Source organism: Artemia sp. Qi Xiang Cuo, chromosome 20, assembly GCF_049724085.1.
Source record: "Artemia sp. Qi Xiang Cuo chromosome 20, ASM4972408v1, whole genome shotgun sequence".
NCBI classification, from domain to species: Eukaryota; Metazoa; Arthropoda; class Branchiopoda; order Anostraca; family Artemiidae; genus Artemia; species Artemia sp. Qi Xiang Cuo.
Genome location: NC_142813.1, coordinates 43385206 through 43406642, shown reverse-complemented (window position 1 = coordinate 43406642; position 21437 = coordinate 43385206). Strand labels below are relative to the sequence as shown.

The 21437-nt window shown below is 35.4% G+C and overlaps 2 protein-coding genes and 2 long non-coding RNA genes across 4 annotated transcripts in view; 2 read left to right on the top strand and 2 right to left on the bottom strand.

Moving 5' to 3' along the window:
- Positions 1-13: 13 nt before the first annotated feature.
- On the bottom strand, positions 14-499 carry LOC148940239 (dolichyl-diphosphooligosaccharide--protein glycosyltransferase subunit DAD1-like). The gene has a single exon (XM_089106397.1). It carries the CDS (start codon positions 436-438, stop codon positions 94-96), a length of 345 nt encoding a protein of 114 aa, XP_088962523.1. The 5' UTR covers positions 439-499; the 3' UTR covers positions 14-93.
- Positions 500-3448: 2949 nt separating this feature from the next.
- On the top strand, positions 3449-6233 carry LOC148940238 (uncharacterized). Its single transcript, XR_016143469.1, has 2 exons — positions 3449-3738; positions 6020-6233. It is a non-coding gene; the product is annotated as an uncharacterized LOC148940238 (long non-coding RNA).
- A 578-nt stretch (positions 6234-6811) lies between these two features.
- LOC148940237 (uncharacterized) lies at positions 6812-10109 on the bottom strand. The gene is made up of 3 exons (XR_016143466.1): positions 9978-10109; positions 9044-9109; positions 6812-7302 (listed from the first exon to the last, which is right to left on the bottom strand). It is a non-coding gene; the product is annotated as an uncharacterized LOC148940237 (long non-coding RNA).
- Positions 10110-11863: 1754 nt separating this feature from the next.
- LOC148940235 (uncharacterized) overlaps positions 11864-21437 on the top strand; it is a 40357-nt gene continuing 30783 nt past the window's right edge. Inside the window, exon 1 of the mRNA XM_089105751.1 lies at positions 11864-11888. Within this exon, the coding sequence (XP_088961877.1) occupies positions 11886-11888 (3 nt within the window). The 5' untranslated portion in view covers positions 11864-11885. The remainder of the gene's footprint in view (positions 11889-21437) is intronic.

Below are 21437 nucleotides of genomic sequence, written 5' to 3'. Positions count from 1 at the left end.
ATGGTTTTAAGTGTTTTTTTTTTTGACATTCAAATTTTTATTCCCACAGTTATCAAAATAATTAAAAACACATACAAGTTTGGAATCTTTTGCTTAGCCAATGAAATTCATGACGACCAAATGAAGAACAAAATGGCCAAAAATGAAATCGGCAAATGCTCTCTTTGGGCTAATGTTGTCAAACTGAACTTTGTTGGCAGGATTTATTTGCAGTCTCAAACATACAGCTAGAACAAAACATCCTACAGAGGATATAAAGCCACTCAGCAATGAATTGAAAGGGAATGTGCCAACTAGACAGCAATAACCAAACTGGACAACCCCTGTCAGCAAGATGTATGCTAGGTACACATCTACAATCTTTAGCCGTTTAGATGTTGTTTTCACATAATCAGAGGCAAAGCTCTTGACTACCTCACCAATAGTAATTTGAGCCATAACAATATTTGAAGAATCAAGCAGGCCAGATTATTTTCAATTTATGTGTTTCAATTATTAAGTGTTTTTAAGTGTTAGTTTACTGCTCATTTTACGCACGCTGATTTATAATAAATATTTTTCACATCTTATTTATTTCATCTTATTTCACATCACGTATTAAAGTCTTATTTTGAAAAGGAAAATGCTTAAAAGAATTCAGATTCTGATACAGAATGGTAGAATTGTTTCTATTTAAGCGGTCGTCTGCGGTTGGGTGGGAGGATGTCATGAAGAAAGATTTAAGGAAAATGGGAACTTCCTCGGAGGGCGTAAAGAGAGAGGCTTTGAATATATTGGGATGGAGAAGGAGCGTTCGTAGCTGTGTTGGCCTCAGGTGGCATGGTGCTGTGGTGAGTTGTTAGTAGTAGTAGTTGTAACTTTTCTGCTGCATATGTTTAAAACTTCAAGTCAACTCTTCAAAAATTATATGAGTAAGCAAATCTGAATATACCCAAAATAGAAACTGAAGTTGGTGAAGTCTAAGGCTCTTTTTCAAAGCTGAAATAGAAAATTTAGTATACCAGCCTCACGACCATGACAATAACCACCTGCCAGCTTTTCCAATATATAAAATATATTGTAAAATAATGGTATGCATAGTTACAGAATTAAAATAGTGAACAGAGCTGGTGACAGGAATCCAGATTTTCATGCTGTATGTATGTGGTGTGTGCAAAGCCGTATCCAGGGGAGGGGGAGGAAGGGATTTTGAACGCCCCTGAAATGTTTGTCCAACTAATAAATAGATACCTTTAATGTAATAATCCTCGAGAGTCTCTAAATGGATGAAATGGGCAGACATAGCTTTACGAGTCTACTGTTTCCAAATTCATGAAATAAGGGATAGCGGGGACTAAACGTTGTTTGTTGCGTTACATTGACATATGATGCTACAATGAGAGGTGTTACGACGATCCTCAAAAGGAAGAAATTTGGGTACCTGTTAAATATCCCGAAAACACTCAAAAACTTTGATCCTTGTGATCTGAGAAAAACCGGTTTGTCTGTCGCATTCGGTTATAATCAGCTTAGTCTCAGTGAGAAAAACTTGGATGCAGGTAAACTTTAATTAAATATTTAATATACAGAGTTGATTAGGTCAGGTCACTGTATATACATTTAAACAGTACAATAATTCCCTATCTCAACAATTATACAAAGCCGGACCGAGATGCAAATGCTCCGGAGAACGTAGAAACATGAGCGACATTAGATTTTTTCACTGGTAGACAAGTCAGATTTCCCTTGAACGTGAAACTTGGCTTCATCTTCGTAACTCTAAATTTTAAAGAATTTAATTTTAAATTAATTTATTCCAATACATATATAAAAATCATTAATTAGTAATGTTGTTATTATTTGATGTTTTTAGGAAGAACCAGTAGGTTTCGAAGTCTTGAGTTGGTTTCAAAGGCATTATAAGAAAAATTTCTGCCAAATTACATGTTCCAGGGTAATATACACAGAATTGTTGATGGACGAAGACGGCGGAGGATATGGGCGGAGCTTTTATACGCTGTAGTAGCCAAATATTACTGAGTCGTGATTATACTGTATATAATTTATATGCAGTGGGTCAGGTATTTAACATACTGCGTTCTGGGCGGCCTGCTTTCGATAATTCTCTGTCGTAGTTTCCAGAGTTTTGTTAATAAAGTATCATATTTTCATTATATTTTGGCATATTTCATTATAATGAAAATAACAAATCATTATGGTTACCTAACTTCACTTCTTGAGTGTTTTTGGGATATTTAACAATTACCAAAATTTAATATGAAGTTATGTGATGTCATTCGACATGAATACTAAATACGTTGAGCTTGCACTTGAAAAAATAAACAGATGGCTGTGATGGGGTAACATCTTCAGGTGTTCTAGGATAGTGAGCACTACCGGACAAAGCTTTTCAATATTTATTTCCTAGTTATGTCCTAATTCTTGAAATCAGTGTCAGCACTAAACCAATGTTATTTGCTGCATTGCCTTGATAAACGATGAAGCAAGGAGAAGTGCCACAATCCTCCTCGAAAGGTAGAGATTCGATATGAGGTTATGTGGCATGATTTGATATTTAAACTAAATATGTTGAACTTTCACTCGACAAAATAAACACATGGGTTTGATGTGGTAGCATCTTCATGGGCTCTAGGATGGTGTGCACTACCGGAAAAAGCTTTTCAGTATTTGTTTTCTAGCTGTTCCCTAATTTTTGAAATCAGTGTTAGCGCTCAACCAACGTTGTTTGCTGCGTTGCCTAAATAAAGGATGCCGTAAGCAGAAGTGGCACAATGCTCCTCAAAAGGAAGAGATTTGATATAAAGTTATGCGGCGTGATTCGATATTAAAACTAAATATGTTGAACTTTCACTTAACAAAATAAACAGATGGCGTTGATGTGGTAGCATCTTTAGAGGGTTCAAAGTAGGTGTACACTACCGGACAAAACTTTTCAAGAATGTTTTTTGGGTTTTTCCTAATTCTTGAAATCAGTGTTAGAAAATAGTGCTGAACCAATGTTGTTTGCTGCGTTGGCTTGATAAACGATGCAGTAAGCTTGATAATATGTCGTAATTGATAATGCCGTAAAAGCGCGTCTCCATTTGGCAGATTCTGCAAATCTGCCAGAATGCCGAATCCGCAATCATTGTCATCTCCATTTGCGGTCATTCGGCCAAATATTTAAACAACAGATTCGTGGGTGTACAAAAAACACAATGGATATGCTTCAGATGCGTCTTGTTCAATCAAATTTATAATTAATGATCTTGTTGCAGAGTTTATCTATGATAACAAACTCGATCTTCACTAATTTATCAAGGTCTAAAAGAGGGAGAGACAATGTAAATTTCACAGCTCATGGAGCTGCAAAAGCTAAGGAGGGAGCTATATTCTAAAAGAATTAGGGTTATGCCCCAAACTCACGCTTGGTGGGATAATATTCGTCAAAGGTATACCTATGCTGAGTTCTACAATTACTTCAGAATGAACTGGGACAGCTTTTATTGGATTGTGAATAAAGTAGAAAATGCTATACAAACAAATGACACAAAATTCAGGCCAGCAATTAGAGTGGACAAAAAAGTTGCTGTTGCCATCTATATGTTAGCAACAAACAGTGATTATAAAACAATAGGCTCACTATTTGGCTTGGGAAGGAGTACTGTTGGGAAGTGCTTTCATGATTTTATAGATGCTGCACTGAGAGTTATTGTGCCAGAATTAATCAAATGGCCTACCAGCTTGGAACAATTAATGGTAAAAGAAAAGGAATTTGACGAACTTTGGGGATTTCCTATGACTATTGGGGCTATAGACGGTTGCCATGTCCCTTTCCACCCTCCCAAAAGATATCAAAGTGACTATTATAATTTTAAGGGCTTGTATAGTGTGCATATGCTTGTGATATCAGATGCCAAGTACCAATGTTTGTATGCTAAAGCAGGCATACCAGGTAGATGTAGTGATGCTGGTGCATTTATGTCCACCAGTATTGATGATAAAGGTTCTCCCCTTGGATAATATAAGAACTAGGATCATTATACATATTTTAAAGTAAGAATTGTTTTCTTAACATGTCTACTTATGAGGGGGCCAAAGCTAAATAATTACACCAAAAAGCTATGAATGGTAATCTCTTTCCAAGCTATTCAAGGTATTTGAATGGTGTCTAGATTCCATTTCATCTTATCGGGGATGGGGCTTTTAGACTAGAGGCTTGGATGATGAAGACTTTTAGAAAGCACTCAACTGAGCCAGAAGAATTCTTTTTAATAAAAGGTAAGCTTTTTGCATTTTCTCTAGGCTCCAAAGCTTATAGTCTACTTCTTGAGCTTTCATTAGCAGACCAATTCATGTCTGCTTTCTTTAAAGTATTTTTGGTTGTTAGAAACCTCGTTTTAGGTTAAATTAGAAAAAAAAATATCATTAATTTGCCAGTATAATTAAAAACTATAGGTCTTGGAATAAAATTGCTATATTTGACTGTTTATTTAATGAGCAATACATACTACAACAAAAAATAAAGCTGTTAAACTTGTTGTTAAGCATAACCAGCAAATGGCTTCCTTTTTCTTGTCACTGTGAACAGAGTAGGGGAAAAAATTTAGAGGATTTAAGGTCCATGTTTTCTCTAAAGCAAGTAATTTTGCTTGTTTTTTTTTAAAGTAAATTTCTCAGAATAGTATGTTCAGAATCAATCAAATATTTCTCAGGTTAGTATAGCTACACAGCTTAAACACTTAACTATGTTATTAAACCTAAATGAATAACAGTTAGAAGTCCAAACTCAGAAGATAATTGGTTCCATAAAAATTAAAAAAAAATCAATAATGATAACAATAATGTTTATTGTTTTAAAAGCCCTAGGACAATGACAATACAAACTGAAAAATTTAATTATAATGAAATCCTGTTATGGATATGGCTTCAAAAATGAAAGATCTAAGGTTTATGTTTCCTGTGCAAGTTTTGGTATGCTATCTTTCTGCTCTCCTATAGTTTGTCAATAAAAACCAAAAATTTTAATATTTTTTCATAATTGAGATTTTGTTCTATCCATCTACTGAATTAAATCTTGAAAATTTTGTGTAAACTGTTTTACAAATGAAAAATCAAATGTAAATTGGTTGAACATTGTTGATTAAAGACAAATTATTAATTTTATGCATGGTATTTAAGGTTTATATTCCCTGCATATGTTTTGGTATGCTATCTTTCTGCCCTCACAGTTTTAACATGTGAATAAAACCAATCACTTTGCTACTATTTCATAGCTGCAATTCTATTCTATCCATAATCTGAATTAAATTTTGGTTTACCCTGTTTTTAATATTAAAAAGAAAATGCAAATTGGTTGAAAGTTATTGAAAACAAGACAATTTTTGTATTTTCTTGAGCAGTTTATATCCTTCTCTAAAAGAAAGTAAAATCATGATTCTTGCTAGTCAATGAATTGATCTGAGATAAAGGACCCCAGTGATATGTGCAGACCTTACCTTAGGACCATAGGACTGTGTCACTTTCTCCTGTAGGTTATGAAACTCCCTCTTGTAGGTCTTATGCTCTGATGCTTGTGTCCAACCACCCAGCTCTCTTGTGTGTAATATGTTTAAAAAAGTTAATTTTATTTCAGTGCCTAGATTTGTCATGCCCTAAGATATTTTAGATGATTTTGCAAAAGATGGTATCTCCCTTTAATACCCGGTCATTATAAAGAATCATGTACTACAAAAATAGAGTAAAACATTTTATCCAAAGCTCTAGATTGTAAGAACATGTCTTTTTAATTTTGTTCATTTTCTTTTTGTTTTAACTTCATTCTAACTTGGTGTCTCTTATCCAATCTTTTTCCTCACTATATCTCAATTTTTTTTTTTTTTTTTACTGTTCATATTATGTTCTAACATACCATAAAGTCAAGGTTTAAAATTAAGAACCCTTTACTCAAGTTTCGACTGTTTCTTTTGCTTTTTTAGAAAACTATTGAGACTTCAGGGCTATTTTTTCGTTTCTTTTAAGCAAAGGATTCTTTTTTTAGGTTGTCCAGAGCAAGAAGGGTCATTGAAAATCTATTTGGCCATGTCAAAACCAGATTTCCAAGGCTTGCTTATAGCTTAAACTTTAAGTTTGGGACAGAAAATAAAGTGTGTTTTGCTCAATGAGGAACTTTGAAGTGTTGCAGGAGTGGAAAAATTATTTGTCTGGCCTTGAAAGGCATTTACAAAATTGCAGGGTAAACCGTGTCCAGGTCATTGGAGCACCGCCACGAATATTCCTGCATGAAAGTCACCAGGGGGTCTCTACAAGTCGATCTGATGTCCGAAAAGCCTTAGAGAGTCATTTTTGGGCTCAGAGAAGGTAATAAATTCGTAAGTTCAGTTGTTAAGAGTCTGTCACTAATTTTTGTTTAGTGCAACTGTTATTTTGGTAATTAAAAAGTTGTTTTACCTATGGGGATAAAGTTTTTATTGCCTTAGAACCGTCAAATTACTAGTTTTCTACCCCATGAAATTCAACCAGATAATTTTATTAATTTGTGAGTTCAGTTGTCAAGAGTCTGTCACTAATTTTTGTTTAGTGCAACTGTTATTTTGGTAATTAAAAAGTTGTTTTACCTATGGGGATAAAGTATTTATTGCCTTGGAACTGTCAAATTAATAGTTTTCTACCTCCTGAAATTTAACATCATTTTATGTGTAGAAAATTGTCTCCTAAGATGACAATTAAAATGAAACTGTCTTGGCTTTAAGTAATACAAAAATAAATATATAATTTCAACTTGCCTATAAGCAAGAGATCCTAATTCCAGGAGAACATGCGAAATTTTCCATCACAAAATATATTTTATTCACCTTAATTTTTATAACATCTAAAACTATTCAATTATATGCTTACCAATTAAAAAAACAAGCAGCAGTTATTTGTACTCTTTTTTAATTATCATAATTTTTGGTTTTACTGTATTAACACTATTTGCCCTCTTTGCATCTGTGGGAGCAGAGGAAATGATATGCATATCATCCATCAAATTGCAAGAATTAGTTTGAAGAACCTTCACATTGCTCATTTTGGGGTGATGGTAGCTATGCATGCTCTTCACACTTCTTTTGGATTGTCTTTCTTTTGAAATTTCCTATAGAATTTCATTATTTTTTTTAACAGCATCCAATAGTGATTTTTGAGTTTCAAAGAATGAAGAAAAGAGTTGTTTCCTCTCTTCCTTCTCTGCAATCTCACTTTCCCTAAGCTCCTGGATTAGGTTTTGCTGTTCTGTCAATAAGGAACCTCTTCTTTGCTTTCTGCTATGTTTTTGAAAGTCACCTAAAAAAGAAAGGAAAAAAAATATGTAGTGATTACTCCTTTATGGAACTAAATTTTGTTTTTTTGCATAATATTTTATACAGGGTAATAATACTGGCCACTGATTTTAAAGTTTAGTGTGCCTTTTGTAAAAAAATGATTGACAATGGCATTTTCCCTAAGCTTCTGAATTACTTTTCGCTGCTCTGTCAATAAGGAACCTGCTCTTTACTTTCTGCTATGTTTTTGAAAGTCACAAAAAAAGAAAGGAAAAAAAATGTAGTGATTACTCCTTAATGTAACTATTTTTTTTTGCATAATATTTTATACGTGGTAATAATACAGGCCACTGATTTTAAAGTTTTGTGCCTTTTCTATATATTATACAGGATGATTGTGCAGGCCACTGATTTTAAAGTTTAGCGTCTTTTGAAAAATACAGGATAGAAAGATTCTACAGAAAAAGGAAAATGTTGGTATTCCTTGTATTTCCAGTGCAAGTTTTGTAATTTCAGCATTTTCAACCCCTCTCCCCTTTTTAACGCCTTACTCTTTTTCGTTTCGAGTTAAAAGGTGCTAAATAATTGTTTTTTAGAATAATTTTTAAAAAATTCATTAGACATGCTTTTATTAAATTTTAAAATTCTTGAACACCCCCCCCCCCCTACAGACATGTTTCAAAAGTACAAACTATTATAAGCAGAAGGTTTAACCTATTGACAAATTAAAAACTGTATTCTGTAACAAAAACAAATTAAGGTTTTCAAAATATAAAGCTACCCTAAAAATCGTTGAAAATATATCTCAGTTTTTTTAATTTTACTTTAAATTCCATAAGATAAGTTGCTATGATCCTGGCAATTATCAAAAATTGTTACGTAAGAATGATGAATTATGAAGACCCCAAGAATGATTTCTTCACCGGAACTGATTTCTTCACCAAAATATTATACTCCTGTAAAATTGGACAAATATAATGGTGTTCAGCCATAAATTTCTGTTCAGCCATTTTTTTTGTAATTTTAATTATCAAACCATACAGCAATATCAATGTTTTGTGTATTTCTTATCTCATCAGCAGTGGTTTGTGTATTTGTTATCCTTTTCATTTATTTGGATTTTTGTTTGAGTGCATTATATTTTATTTAACCAGCATTATTCTAACATTTCCTGTGTTAATAAATAAAAAACAGGGTTTTTATTGCTATTTGACTGTTGATCTGGCAAATAGCTGACTACTGGGGATCTTATGCAGCAAATAATGTATTTGTTATCCTTGCTATTTATTTGGCTTTTTTTTATAAGTGTATTATATTTTATTTAACCAGCATTATTCTACTGTTTCTTGTGTTAATAAATAAAAAACAGAGTTTTGATTATTATTTGACTGTTGATATGGCAAGTAAATGACTACTGGGTATCTGAGGAAGCAAATAATGTATGTTTTATCTTTGTCGTTTATTTGGATTTTTCTTTAAGAGCAATATATTCTATTTGACCAGCATTATTCTTACGTTTCCTGTATTAATAAATAAATAATAGTGTTTTTATCACTATTTGACCTATTGATTTGGCAAGTAACTGACTACTGGGTATCTTATGAAGCAAATAAAAGAGGAAAATACTCTCCAATTCTCTATCTAATATTATTTCCAAAAATGAAGATGGGAGAATGTAAATATTGGAGCAATGAACCAATTGCTTTTGCAACAAAGTCATTTTTACTTTACTAATATTAGTAAGACTTCATGAATATACTTACTGGTATCATCTTTGCTAAGCTGTCTTTTCCTTGAAATGCTTGGCCCTGGATTTGCATTTTGAGTTCCTTAAACAGAAAATACACATATATAAATATATATGAGGGGTTAGCTAAACATTGGATCTATATAAAAAAGCATATAACTCGTAATTACATAATTTGATCTTTGTCCAATTTTGAATTCTATCTTGTTTTTTTTATAAAGAACAAGTTAAAAAGTTTCGAAATGTCAACTTTGATACTAGATTTTCACTAGCAAATATTGTATTTGGTATCAATCTTTTGAGGGAGGAATAGAAATAGTTTTTATTAAAAATAAGTTGTGAATACATTTACTCCCTCCCCTCCAGGGAAGTATTTTACAATTTACCATAAAAATTATGATGTTTTGGATATAATCAAGAAAAGTATCATTTTTACAGAATTCTCTCAACAAGAATGGAAGTTTTGACTTCAGTGCAGTCATGGCAACAGAAAAGGGTGGCTTAAAGGTCCAATATTTTGCATATCTTACCGATACCCTTTCATAGTGCTGCAAACCTGTCTTGAAGTGTCTGTTTTGGTAAAAACAAAATACCTCAGCCATTAATCATTTCCATTCCTAGTTGTTGCTTTTTGTCAATTTTTTAAGTTGTTTGAAAAAGGAAATAAAAAGTTTTATTTACAATTCTAAAAATAACAATGTTAGGCCACACATAGTCATGCCAGGAGTTGGAATCCCAGTGCCTCAATAAGAAAAACCCCCTTTCTTTCCAGAAGCTGTAGTTCTATTCAACCACAATTCAAGCTAATTTTCCAGTCATTTTTTAGAAAAGATTTATGAATTCGAAAGATCCCATGGGAGTTATTTTTTATTGATCCTAGCAGAATTAATTAATGGGAAAGAATTAAGAAAACACTCCAAAAATATACACTGTGCAAGTTAATTACTAACCTTCATTATGGTTTTCCAATATTTCATCTACATCTGCTTCAATTGATATTTCATGTGTCTCAGCAATTTCTTCATTGAAAGCTGGGCGTACTCCTAGAAATTTGAAAAATATAAAGCACAAACAAAAAGGTATTAGCTGTCACTGTTGTATTTGCAGAGCCATATTAGGAACAAGATTTTCATATGTTTATATTTGACTCGGAATTTTTTTATATCTAAGGTTTTTTTATATGGTATTCAAGAAAATTTAAATTGGTCAGCAATTTTTTCTACCCTGTCATTTAGTTAATTTAATGCCAATAGTTTCCATTTACAACAAAAGTTTAAGAGGGCCAATACAAAGTTTCTTCTAGAAAGTAGAGGCAGGGGTGCCTAGTCTTACAGATAAATTTGAAAATAGAATATAGTCAAAAGAAATCATACAAAAATCAGATAATCCATAACTATAAAGATTCATAATAATACTTTAAATACTAGCAACAACTTTTTAGGTTGCAAGACTCTACATTTTTATTTTAGTCAGTTTCTAGAGACCTCATAGTGAAATGCAATTTGAAATTTAGTTCTTTGAATATTATAACTAGAAGGCTAAGCATAGTTCAAATAAAACACTTTAATAAATAAAAAAAATAGCAAAAGACTACCCACAATAGTTTACAACCTGAAATATAGCCTAATTGCTTTTGAATTTTCTTTTTTTCTTAAACCGTTTTTTCTTCATTTTCCATATTTTGGCTGCTAATAGAATCAGTAAGATACAGCCAAAGCACATATGTAGTTTTGTAGATATAAGTATGAGATTTGGGCCTGTCATAGACACTAGTGAAGTCATTTTACCCTAGTACAATTCAACAGAACCTGTAAAGTTTTATAAAGAGCCTAGGTTTATCCCTGGCCACACTAAGGTGGAGGGGGGGCAAGGATGCCTATTATATTTAAAAAGTGTTGGAAGGGGATGAGATGGTAGGCTACTTTTTTCAGTATTACAGCACTTGGTTTAGAAGAGACTGAGCAAACACTTTTCAAAGCAGCAATGCCTATAAAAGCAAGTTTCACTAAAATCTTAAAAAGGTATCATTAGCCATAACAAGTTTAAGAAAGAATCTTACCTAAGATTTAATGCACCTGACTGTAAAATATCCATGCTGGCTTTTCATCTCCACCTTTCCCTGTATCAGAAGATCTTGGTCGTACTCTATTGTACTGATCTGTTAAGTATCTAATTCTTATTTTTATATCTGTAGGGGGATCTCTTCTCATAGCCTTTATCCACCATCAGATTTGCCATTTCCTCCCATATAAGAATTTTATTTGCCATTGAACAAAGTTGGTCATAAAAATCCTTCCATATTTCTATTAATACAATCACCTCTTCTGATGTCCATTTTCTAGAACCCTTTATAGCTTCTGTATCTTTAGCTGTTTTACCCATTTTCATAAATCATCAACAATTTCTTTTAAAAATTCTTTTCTGAAAATATTTACAAGAGTCTTTTATTTGTCCGGCAGTTATTTTGTATCCGCCAAGTCTGATCTCCATTATCCCTGATTCTGCCATCTTGCAGAAAAAGCAACGTCGAAGGTTGCAGAATCTGCAAACTGCCAATATGGAGACGGAAAAGAAGTCTCCATTGAAATAAAATTTGCAGATTGGCAGTGCAGATTTGCAGAATCTGCCAAATGGAGACGCGCTTTTGGATAAATATCTTCTTTCTTAAGTATATATTTTTACTGTGTTTTATCCTGCTTAATCATTTGTAATTTCAATTATTGTGCCTTAACCATTTACATTTTCAACTATTGTGCCTTATTAAAGCAGTGTGAATTTGGCTTGTAGGGTCAATATGAGTAACCTAGACCCCCAGTTGGGGGGTCCACCTATATCAGGTGCTTATCAGTCACCACCCTATGGTAAAATTCTACTTTAGCTACTTTTCACTATCTTGGAAAGGGTTTAGGGTAAGAAAATGAAACTTTCGGGGATCAGCCTACAGGCTGAAGTATGTCCTGGGAAGGTATTTTGCAACACCTGCCTTCACTCCTCCCTCTAGAGGGTCCTGAAATTTACCTACAAGACAGGTCTATAAGACCTATTGAAATTTTGACAAAACAACATTTTACCTTAATTTTTAGTTATCAGTTTCTTTTTCTCTGGCTTTAGTTCTGAAAATGCAATTCCTGTTATTTAAATATAATTTAAGCCATATCAATTTTTTTCAAAATTTAGGAAATGTATTTGCATATCTTTAAAACCTTATAAAGTGGGATTGTGCAAAGTTGTGAGGCTGAAAACAATTTGCAAGTGGTATGTTTTTTTTTATCTATCTGATTAGTCTGTTAATATAAACCTTGCCCCTTCATTTAAGCAGATGATCAAATTTACAAGTTTTCACTTCTATAACACACAGATTTTTAAAGGTCATCAAAAGTCAGGATCCTCTACAGGGAGAAGGAGTGGAGGTAGGTACTTCAAAATACCTTCCCAGGACATAGCCTATTTGGATGTCTTGACACTAAGGATCCTGTAAGTTAATCCAATTAAAGAGAGCAAGCACACAAACCTTAAATTACAGCTTAGAGTAATGTAAGGATTTTTCCATAGTTGATGATCAATAGCACCATAGTTGATGATCAATAAATTGCTTGCAGTGTTGTTTAGTTATCATGCTCACTTGAATGATCAGTAGATTCCCATTTAAATTCCCACTCCCTAGAGGACCATTCAGCATTCAGTCTTTGTTTAAAAATGTCAACAAAATCAGCAGTATTTCTATCTTTAGGGAGTTTTTTTTTTCAATCAGTGACTATCCTTAAGGAAAACAATTATCTGCAGCCCTGGTTATTACCTTAAATTTTATTTTCCAGCAAAATAAGGAAAATTCCTATAAAGTTGCTGGTCACTGATGATGGGGAGCCATTGATTCAATTACATCCCACTCTGACTTCCATGGTTTAATGTATAAACTCTTGTCAATAGCAATCTTAAATTCATCAGGAGAGGTATCAATGACAGGAATATCAGGAAGATTGTTCCAAAGGGCAATCACTCTATTCAAGAAGTAGTGTTTGTGGGCTCTTGTCTCTACCCTCTTCCAGTACAACTTCTTGCTATGCCCACTTGTCCTGGAAGATTCATAATTGAAAGGGCTTTTGACAGGAGGAGTCAGCATTCAAAAGCTTATAAGTCAATATGACTAGACCCTGGTGCCACACCAATGAGGGAAGACCAGTGGCAGCAGGTCCAAAACAGCATACTGCTGGTAAGATTTTCTGCAGTGCACTGCTGGTAAGATGTTGGTGGTGTGCTGCCAGTGCAATCAATGTTGACTGCAAACATTAATGTTTTCATCAGTCTTTCTCAAATTACAGCTTAAATTTACAACTATTCTTGAGTTCAAAACTTCACAAATTGCTGGCTGGAAACTGGTCTTCTTTGTTATTCATCAAGAGAAGTAGAAATCAGGTAAAAACAAAATGTCTGTTGCGTTTCAGAACTCTTGCATAATAGTTGAAGTATCTATTAGCTATGTATCCTTAACATAAATAATAATCAAAAATTAGTAGTTTTTTTTCATCAACTTTTACTGCATACAAAACTTCAAATACTGTATCATAAAATTTTTCAGTTATCTGGGTAAAACTTTGAATATAAGTTAAAACTTGGAAGCTTAATTTTTTCATAATACCCTTTGCCTATATCTGTTTTGTCGCCTTTAAAACAGTTGAAATGGGCAACTCTGATATTGATGTTTTTTGTTTTTTTTTGCTCTTTTGGATTTCTAAAAAGCCTTCCTTGTATTAAAAAGTAGTTTTTAATAAGAATTAAAAAAAATATTTTAAAGTTTTTTTTGTCTTCTTTATAGAACATATGTCATGTAGGCTAAGGCTGAACTGCTGCTTTTTTATTGCTTTTGGCTGCTCTTTTGGATATTATTCATGTTTTCTTTTGGGGATTCATTCCAAATTATAAACTCAAAAATACCTAATATCAGCTAAATTACAAACTGCATCTAAGAGGAGTAAATTTGTCAAATTGGAAAATACATGGTGAAAACTTCACATGAGAACACTTCTAATTACAATGAAACAAAAACACTTAATGGTTTATTCAGTATGAAGTAAAATGAAGTGCCAGCTATTTTCTTAGGTAAAAATGAAAAGCTCATCCGTTTTAAATGTAATTAAATGAAATAATATGCAGACTGAAGTAGCTCCAGGAAGATGTTGAGATTTTCTTCCTAGTTCATCACTTTTAATCCAAGCAAAAAGTTAGGAGACTTGGTATCAGTTATTGAGTTTAAGCTTTATTTCCAAATGCTCACAAAAATTACTATTATATTATATACAAAAATTACTCACAAAAATAAGTCACCTGTGGTCAAAATACTCAAAGACTCCTCTTTGATCCCCACCCAGGCTCAAAGCTTCTGCTTTGGTCATATCCATGGAATATGGAAATCTCCAAAGAGTTTCTTTTTAAAATAGTTTTCAAGCATAGTTAGGGGTATTTAGCCTTTTTTGCTTTTCTTCAAAGCTTTGAAAAAGCAGTACAATATCCCAAATGTTACATATGTTCTGTTTGTGCATATTTTTGGTCATCATTTGTGGGGTGATCAAATTTTTTAAACCTCTGTAGATACATAAAAACATTGCAACATCTAGTACCCTGAGGTAATAAGACTGTCAAAGACTCCTCCTTGAACCTCCAAATTTGAAAGCTTTTATTATGACCTGGCCTTTTAATGTAACTTGGGCACTGGACTAAGTGCCCAAGTTACTCAAAAATCACTCAAGTGCAATGTTAGGGGGGATGTTGATATTGCTTTTGTAACACCAATTTGTTTTAGTGTAAATCTACCTGGTACTTAAGAATGATTGTTTTCAAGTAAACTTGTTTCATCAATATTATAAAGATGAGTTGGACATATGTGTCCCATTCCCTTTGGATGATAAAAATATACAAGTGCTGTATCAAGTATAACTCACAAAGATTCTGTTAATTTTTGTCAACTTTTTGGCATCCCTGCTTTCAATAAAAAAAAATCATGGTACTATCACTTAAATATAATTGCTCCCTATGCCCCCCCCCCTCTGGATACCATCTTGATAGAATACTGTCTCTGCTTTAAATAAAAAAAAATAATTAACTTATTGGCATCCCTGCTTTCAAAAAAACTGAGGTATTACCATTTAAATATGATAGCTCCCTATTCCCCCCCCCCATTGGATACCACCTTGATAGGATGTTGTCTCTGCTTTAAATTAAAAACAATTAACCTTTTGGCATCCCTGTTTTCAATAAAAAACAATTCGAGATATTATCATTTATATGTAATACCTCCCCTCCCCCATCTCGATACCACCTCGATAGGATACCGTCTCAGCTTTACATTAAAAAAAATAATTTACTTAATAATTAACTAGGTCACTATATGGTTCAAACAAACACGCAAAATAACGTTAAACAGCTTAGTGTTCCTTGAAAAAAACATTGAGGGTTCAAGTTAAAAATTGAGGGTATGAGTACAAAGACAACAACAAAAATGTTTTTCATCCTTTTCCTCAAGTGCTTTCATTACAAATTTATATATCTTTTCCTTCCTTTTGCTTGTGAAACTACAAAACTAACTTAATATTCCGATTAGCTTTAACAAAGGTAATTCTATTGCTTATTAAGTCGTAAAATGCCATATATTTGAAGCGTATCTACTCTTAAAACACTCGGAAATGGCAGCTTCTATCCTATAATTGCTCGGACCACAATTCATGTGTTTCATTTGCTAAATTGTAGCAGTGTTGTCCTTGAACAATAAGTCTATAGCCTGTACCTGTAGTAAGGCTGAATTAGGACCCTGTTTGCTACTATTATGCCTAAAATTCTTCTGTTTCCACCAACGTTTCATCAGTCCAGCTAGATTTTTCTTTACGTATTATCTTTTATTTTATTAAGGTAACCCCTCGGGGTTGTTAACTCATATCTTATTTAAATTAAAAAAAAATAAATAATAATAATAAAAAATTCGAGATATTATCATTTAAATGTAATACCTCCCTACCCCCCCCCCATCTGGATACCACCTCGATAGGATACCATCTCAGCTTTACATTAAAAACATTATTTACTTAATTATTAACTAGGTCACTATATGGTTCAAACAAACAAAATAACGTTAAACAGCTTAGTGTTCCTTGAAAAAAACATTGAGGGTTCAAGTAAAAAATTGAGGGTATGAGTACAAAGACAACAAAAATGTTGAAATTATTCAGATTTACCTCAAATTATTGGAAAACTGAGTCATAGATCACACCATGGCATTCAATAAGATCCAAAGAATCTAATTAATAGGGAGAACACACAAAAGCCAAATTAGGACAGTAGCCTATGAGAAATCACAAAATACCCAAGACAGTGAACAAGTCCCAATGGGGGGCCCTGGGTCTATCAAAATATTTCAATGGTTTCCCAGGGAATTTGATGTCATTTTCTTCCATCTCCACTTTAAATGAAAAAATAATTATTTTTTTGGCATCCCTGCTTTCAATAAAAAAAAATGAGGTATTATCATTTAAAAATGATAGCCCCCTCCCCCCCCCCTAAAGGCAATAATTTACAATTTTTTTATGAATCATTTTTTGGGGGTAACTTCTGTTTCAATCTTTAATTCCCCAACCTTGTACATAGCTTAGTCTATAGCTAACTATTGCCTCAATAGAAGGTTTTTTTTTTGGGGGGGGGGGTAAATTTTTTCACAAAGAAGATTTTATTTTCTTTAATATATCAGGCGTTAAACAATTGAGTGTTAAAAATTAAGAAAATTTTATATAAAAACAGAAAAATAAAAAAAAAACTGCAAACTTACAATTCAGCTGTAGAAACAATCTGTCTACTATCAATTTCAAAATCCAACTGAAGGCTGAAGCTGTATAGTAGTGAATGCGTTCTATAATTCTATTCAATTTGAAAATAAAATTTTTGACTACAAATAGCAATTGGGAAACTGCATTCAAAATTATCTAAACTTATTTTGTAAAGATGATACTTTTTTTGTCAACATATGAAGAACTGTGTATATTGCAATATTTACAATTGCATATTGCATCTGTCTGGTTTTTATGCAAAGTAACAAAAGAAACAAAAATTAACAAACAAGAGAGTAGTGAAGAATTATGGTATGCAAAGTAATATTTAGCAGGGAAAGTCACTGGTGACAAATTGCTAGCGGTGGCACCATGATTATGGGATTTTCGGGGATTTGGGGAACCATTTTTTTTGGGGGGGTGATGCATAGATTTTTTGGGAAATACCCAAAAATTTGGGGATAGTGCAAGCCCTGCTTGATTTCTAATCAGGAAAATCGAAATACTAAACCACACAAGAATGAAAAGCTCCAACTTTGCAGTTGATACAATAAAGAATTGCTGCAAAATTAATTTAAAGTCAGCTAAACACCGCCGCCTCTGCCCGCGGCGGCGGTCGACCGGGCCTCTCGTCAGTGGTGTTCGGTCGATCCGCCAGCACGGCGCCAGGATCTAAATATGACATCACCTCTTCAAGGTCTATACACAAGCATCAGGAGCTATTCAGTCAATATTCTTGTACCATTGACAGCTTTTCTTGCTTATCTTTGGACACATTCTATTTTCTGCTGGTCAGTATTGGTCAGTGGTGTTGCAGCACTCATCACAAATTTTAGCAATGGTCACACAAGACCTTTGTACAGTTTGGTCATAACTTTGGATGATCTGCTTTGTACTGTATGCTTGATTATGCTAAGGATCTGGGATGCTTTGGCAATTGCAGGTTTTGCATGTTTTTTAAATTTAATTTCTCATCAGTAACAATTCCCAAATCTTCCCAGCTGCTAAAGAGTCAATCAATTGTCTTGAGCCATCCCCTCTAATCATATGGTACAGCCTCCTTATGTTCATTCTCCTAAAGTAGATCAACTTGCACTTTTAAATTTTAAATGTAAGCTTCCACTTGCAGGCCCAAAGTGAAAGCAAATACAAGTCTTTCTCTATGGAAGGTCTTGTAACTGATGACTCTGTATGTAATAGTCTTCTAGTATAAAGGTTTATTGACCCAGGCTACCTACAAAGAAAGCGCAGCAATATCTAAGCACAGCACAAGCATTAAAAGCACAAGCATGGGATAGGCATAACGGGGAATTAAGCACAAGCATTAAGTGGGAATTAAGCGGAATGCTACATCTTCCTTCTTTTGTCACTTAAACTGCCTGCATTTCCTCTCACACCAACACTCCACACTCGATCACGTTCATCCACTGTGAGCGGGCTTGCACACTGTAATAAGTACCTTCGGAAAGGTATGTGTAAGAAGGCGCTAGGCTCACTTCTTACATATTCACTAACTAGTTCACTCCTTCTTCCTCTCATACTGTCTCTATTTACAAGTCTACTTTTAAAATCACTCTTTACAAGTTCAGTTTCAGGGGTTTTCTTACAATTCGGCGGTATCTCGTGCATGCTGTCGTTGGTGTCGTGCTTGATTCTAGGGGCAACACCACAGTAGTGCTCTGGCAGGGGCTAAGGATTTGATTCCAATCCTGGATCGGCAACGGGGACATGAACTGGTCAGCCTGTAACGGCGAGGGTGGTGACTTGGCAGTCGCGTCTGGCACTATGGCATTGTCAAGTCCTTCGCGAACCAAACTCGTTCCTTTCAGACTCCGATGTGGGCGGGCTGATAGGTGTTTGCGGTTCCTCCGCAGAATCGTACCTTTGTTTGTCTGCACCCGGTACGATCGTGGCTGTTTTGCATGAGAAACCACAACGGCCTGTTTCCACGGTCCGTTGGGCATTTTCTGAATGTGGATTGCATTGCCGGGGTTGAGCTGATTTAAAGCCTTGGCTGATTTGTCGTGGTAAAATTTCTGGCATTTTTGTATTTCAGTTCTTTGCTGAGTGAACTGTTTGGTCGGGACGACCTTCTTCTTTAGGTGACGTGTGGTGCATGGTAGATTGGATCTTAGTTGGCGAGACATAAGGAGTTGAGCAGGAGATGCAAACCCATCGACTGGTGTATTCCGGTATTCTAATAGACCCAGAAAGGGGTCTTCTCCGTTTTCCATTGCCTTGGTCATGATGTTTTTTATAATCTGCACAGTTTTCTTGGTGAGTCCATTGGACCTGGGATACCCAGGGCTAGATGTGTTCAGTGAAATACCCCAGGCTTTGGCAAAATTGATGAATTCCCCGGAAATGAATTGAGGGCCATTGTCAGACATTAGCTGTGATGGTATGCCATGCCGGGCAAAGTGGGCCTTAAGTCGCGTTATAACCGCGTTGGACGATGTTGTCGTAAGTCTGTCGACTTTGAAAAAACAGCTGTGATAATCGACAGTTGCTAAGAAACTGGAGCCATTCCATTCAAACAGGTCAGTAGCAATCTTTTGCCAAGGGAGCGTTTCTATGCTGTGGTTGATCATCGGCTCCTTCGAGTTGTTCAGCATGTGCTTGGAGAATGTTTGGCATTTTTCTATGTACTGTTGGATGTCTGCGCAGAGGCCTGGCCCGCACACTAACATCCTTGCTTGCTGTTTGGTTTTCTTGATTCCGAGGTGGGCTGCATTTAGCTGCTGGAGTGGGGCCAAGTGTAGGTTCTTGAGAATGATAAATCTGTCTCCCTTGAAAAGAACGCCTTTTGTGAAAGACAGCTCGTGTTGGACGTTCCAGTAGGTTAGGATGTTGGTTGGGCACTCTTTTTTAGTACTCGGCCAGCCCTCTTGAATTGTTTTGACTAGGATGCTCAAGGTTTCATCCTGTGTTGTTTCCGTCCGTATCTGCTCAAGCTTCTGGTCACTGGCTAGAAGGTTCCGTACTACGTGGTGTACATAGATATTCAGATCTTCTTCCAGTTTTGGATCTGTATCGCTAAGATGGAGGCGTGACAGAGCTTCAGCGACGGGGATTTCGGATCCTGGTCGGAACCTCAGACTCAGGTCGTAAGGCTGGAGCTGAAGCATTAATCGTTGCACTCGTGGTGGGGCTTTGTGAATAGGATTTGCTACTACGGTTTCGAGGGGGCGGTGGTCAGTTGTGGCGTCAACGTGGCGACCGTACAGATAATGATGGAAGTGTTTACAGCCATATACAATGACGTATAACTCTTTTTCGAGTTGCGAATACTTCTGCTCTGTCTTGCTGAACGATCTCGATGCATACGCTGTGACCTGCCCTTCCGAAACAAGGTGGGCGCCGAGTCCGTGGCTGGAGTCGTCAACAATGAGTTCGACGTTCTTGCTCTGATGGTTGAAGAACGGGGTGTTCAACACTATAGAGCGCTTCAGGTCCTCGAGTGTTTGGGTGTGTTCCTCTGACCAGATGAATGGGTTTGCTTTGGTCAGGTCACGGAGTGGTGTGTTTTTTGTGGATAGGCTTGCTATGTATTTGGCAAGATAGTTGATCATCCCAAGGAGGGTTAGCAGTTCTTCTCGGCATGATGGGTTTGGCATGTGGTTGATGGCGCGAATCTTTTCGGGATCTGGCCTGCAATCCCGTGGAGCTGATTATGTGTCCGAAGTAGCTGACTCTGGAGGCCGAAAACTCGCACTTATCTTTGTTGAAACGGATGCCCTTAGCTAGGGCACGTTCGAGTATCGCTGCCAGGCGTTCATCGTGCTCTTCTTGCGTGGCACCGTACATGATCATGTCATCAATGATGATGAAGAAACCCTCTAGGCCTTCTAAGGCATCTTCCATCCTCCTCTGGAACTCATCTTGCTCTGAGATGATTCCGAAGGGCATTTGCTTGAAACGATATCTTCCGTATATTGTGCTGAATGTTGTGAGGTAAGACGAATCTTCGGAGAGCGGAATTGACCAGTAACCGGAACGGGCATCAAGTTTTGTGAATATTTTCGCTCCGTATAGCTTGGAGGTGACGTTGTGTAGAGTAGGAATGGGATAGTGGGGCTGTTTGATGGACTTGTTTAGGTTCACAGGGTTTATGCACAGTCTTATGGACCTATCCTTCTTCTCAACCATAACCATCAAATTGACCCACTCTGTTGGGGTAATGACCTTTTCGATAATCCTTAGATCTTCTAGGTGACTGAGTTCTTGTTTGAGTTTATCCTGCATGACCGCGGGTACTTGTCTCGCTGGGTAGACAGTTGGAGTGGTATTGTCTTTCAGGTATATGTTGCATTCTCCTTCGAGTGTCCCGAGTCCTTTAAACACTTCTTTGTGCTTTTCCTTCAGGAAGGGTACTGTTGAAGATGTTGAATTTATATTCAGTACCAGCTTAATCAGGTCCAAATCAAGGCTTGAACGGTAGCCTATGATGGGGGCAGCTGAAGTTTCTACTACAAAGAATTGTTGTCTGCTGCTGAGGTTATCTTTGTAGCTGCATGATAATTCGCAGACTCCATCTACAGGAATCCTTGCTCCACAGTAGCTGGTGAGGTGCTGGCTTGTGGGTTTCACGGTGGGCTTTGG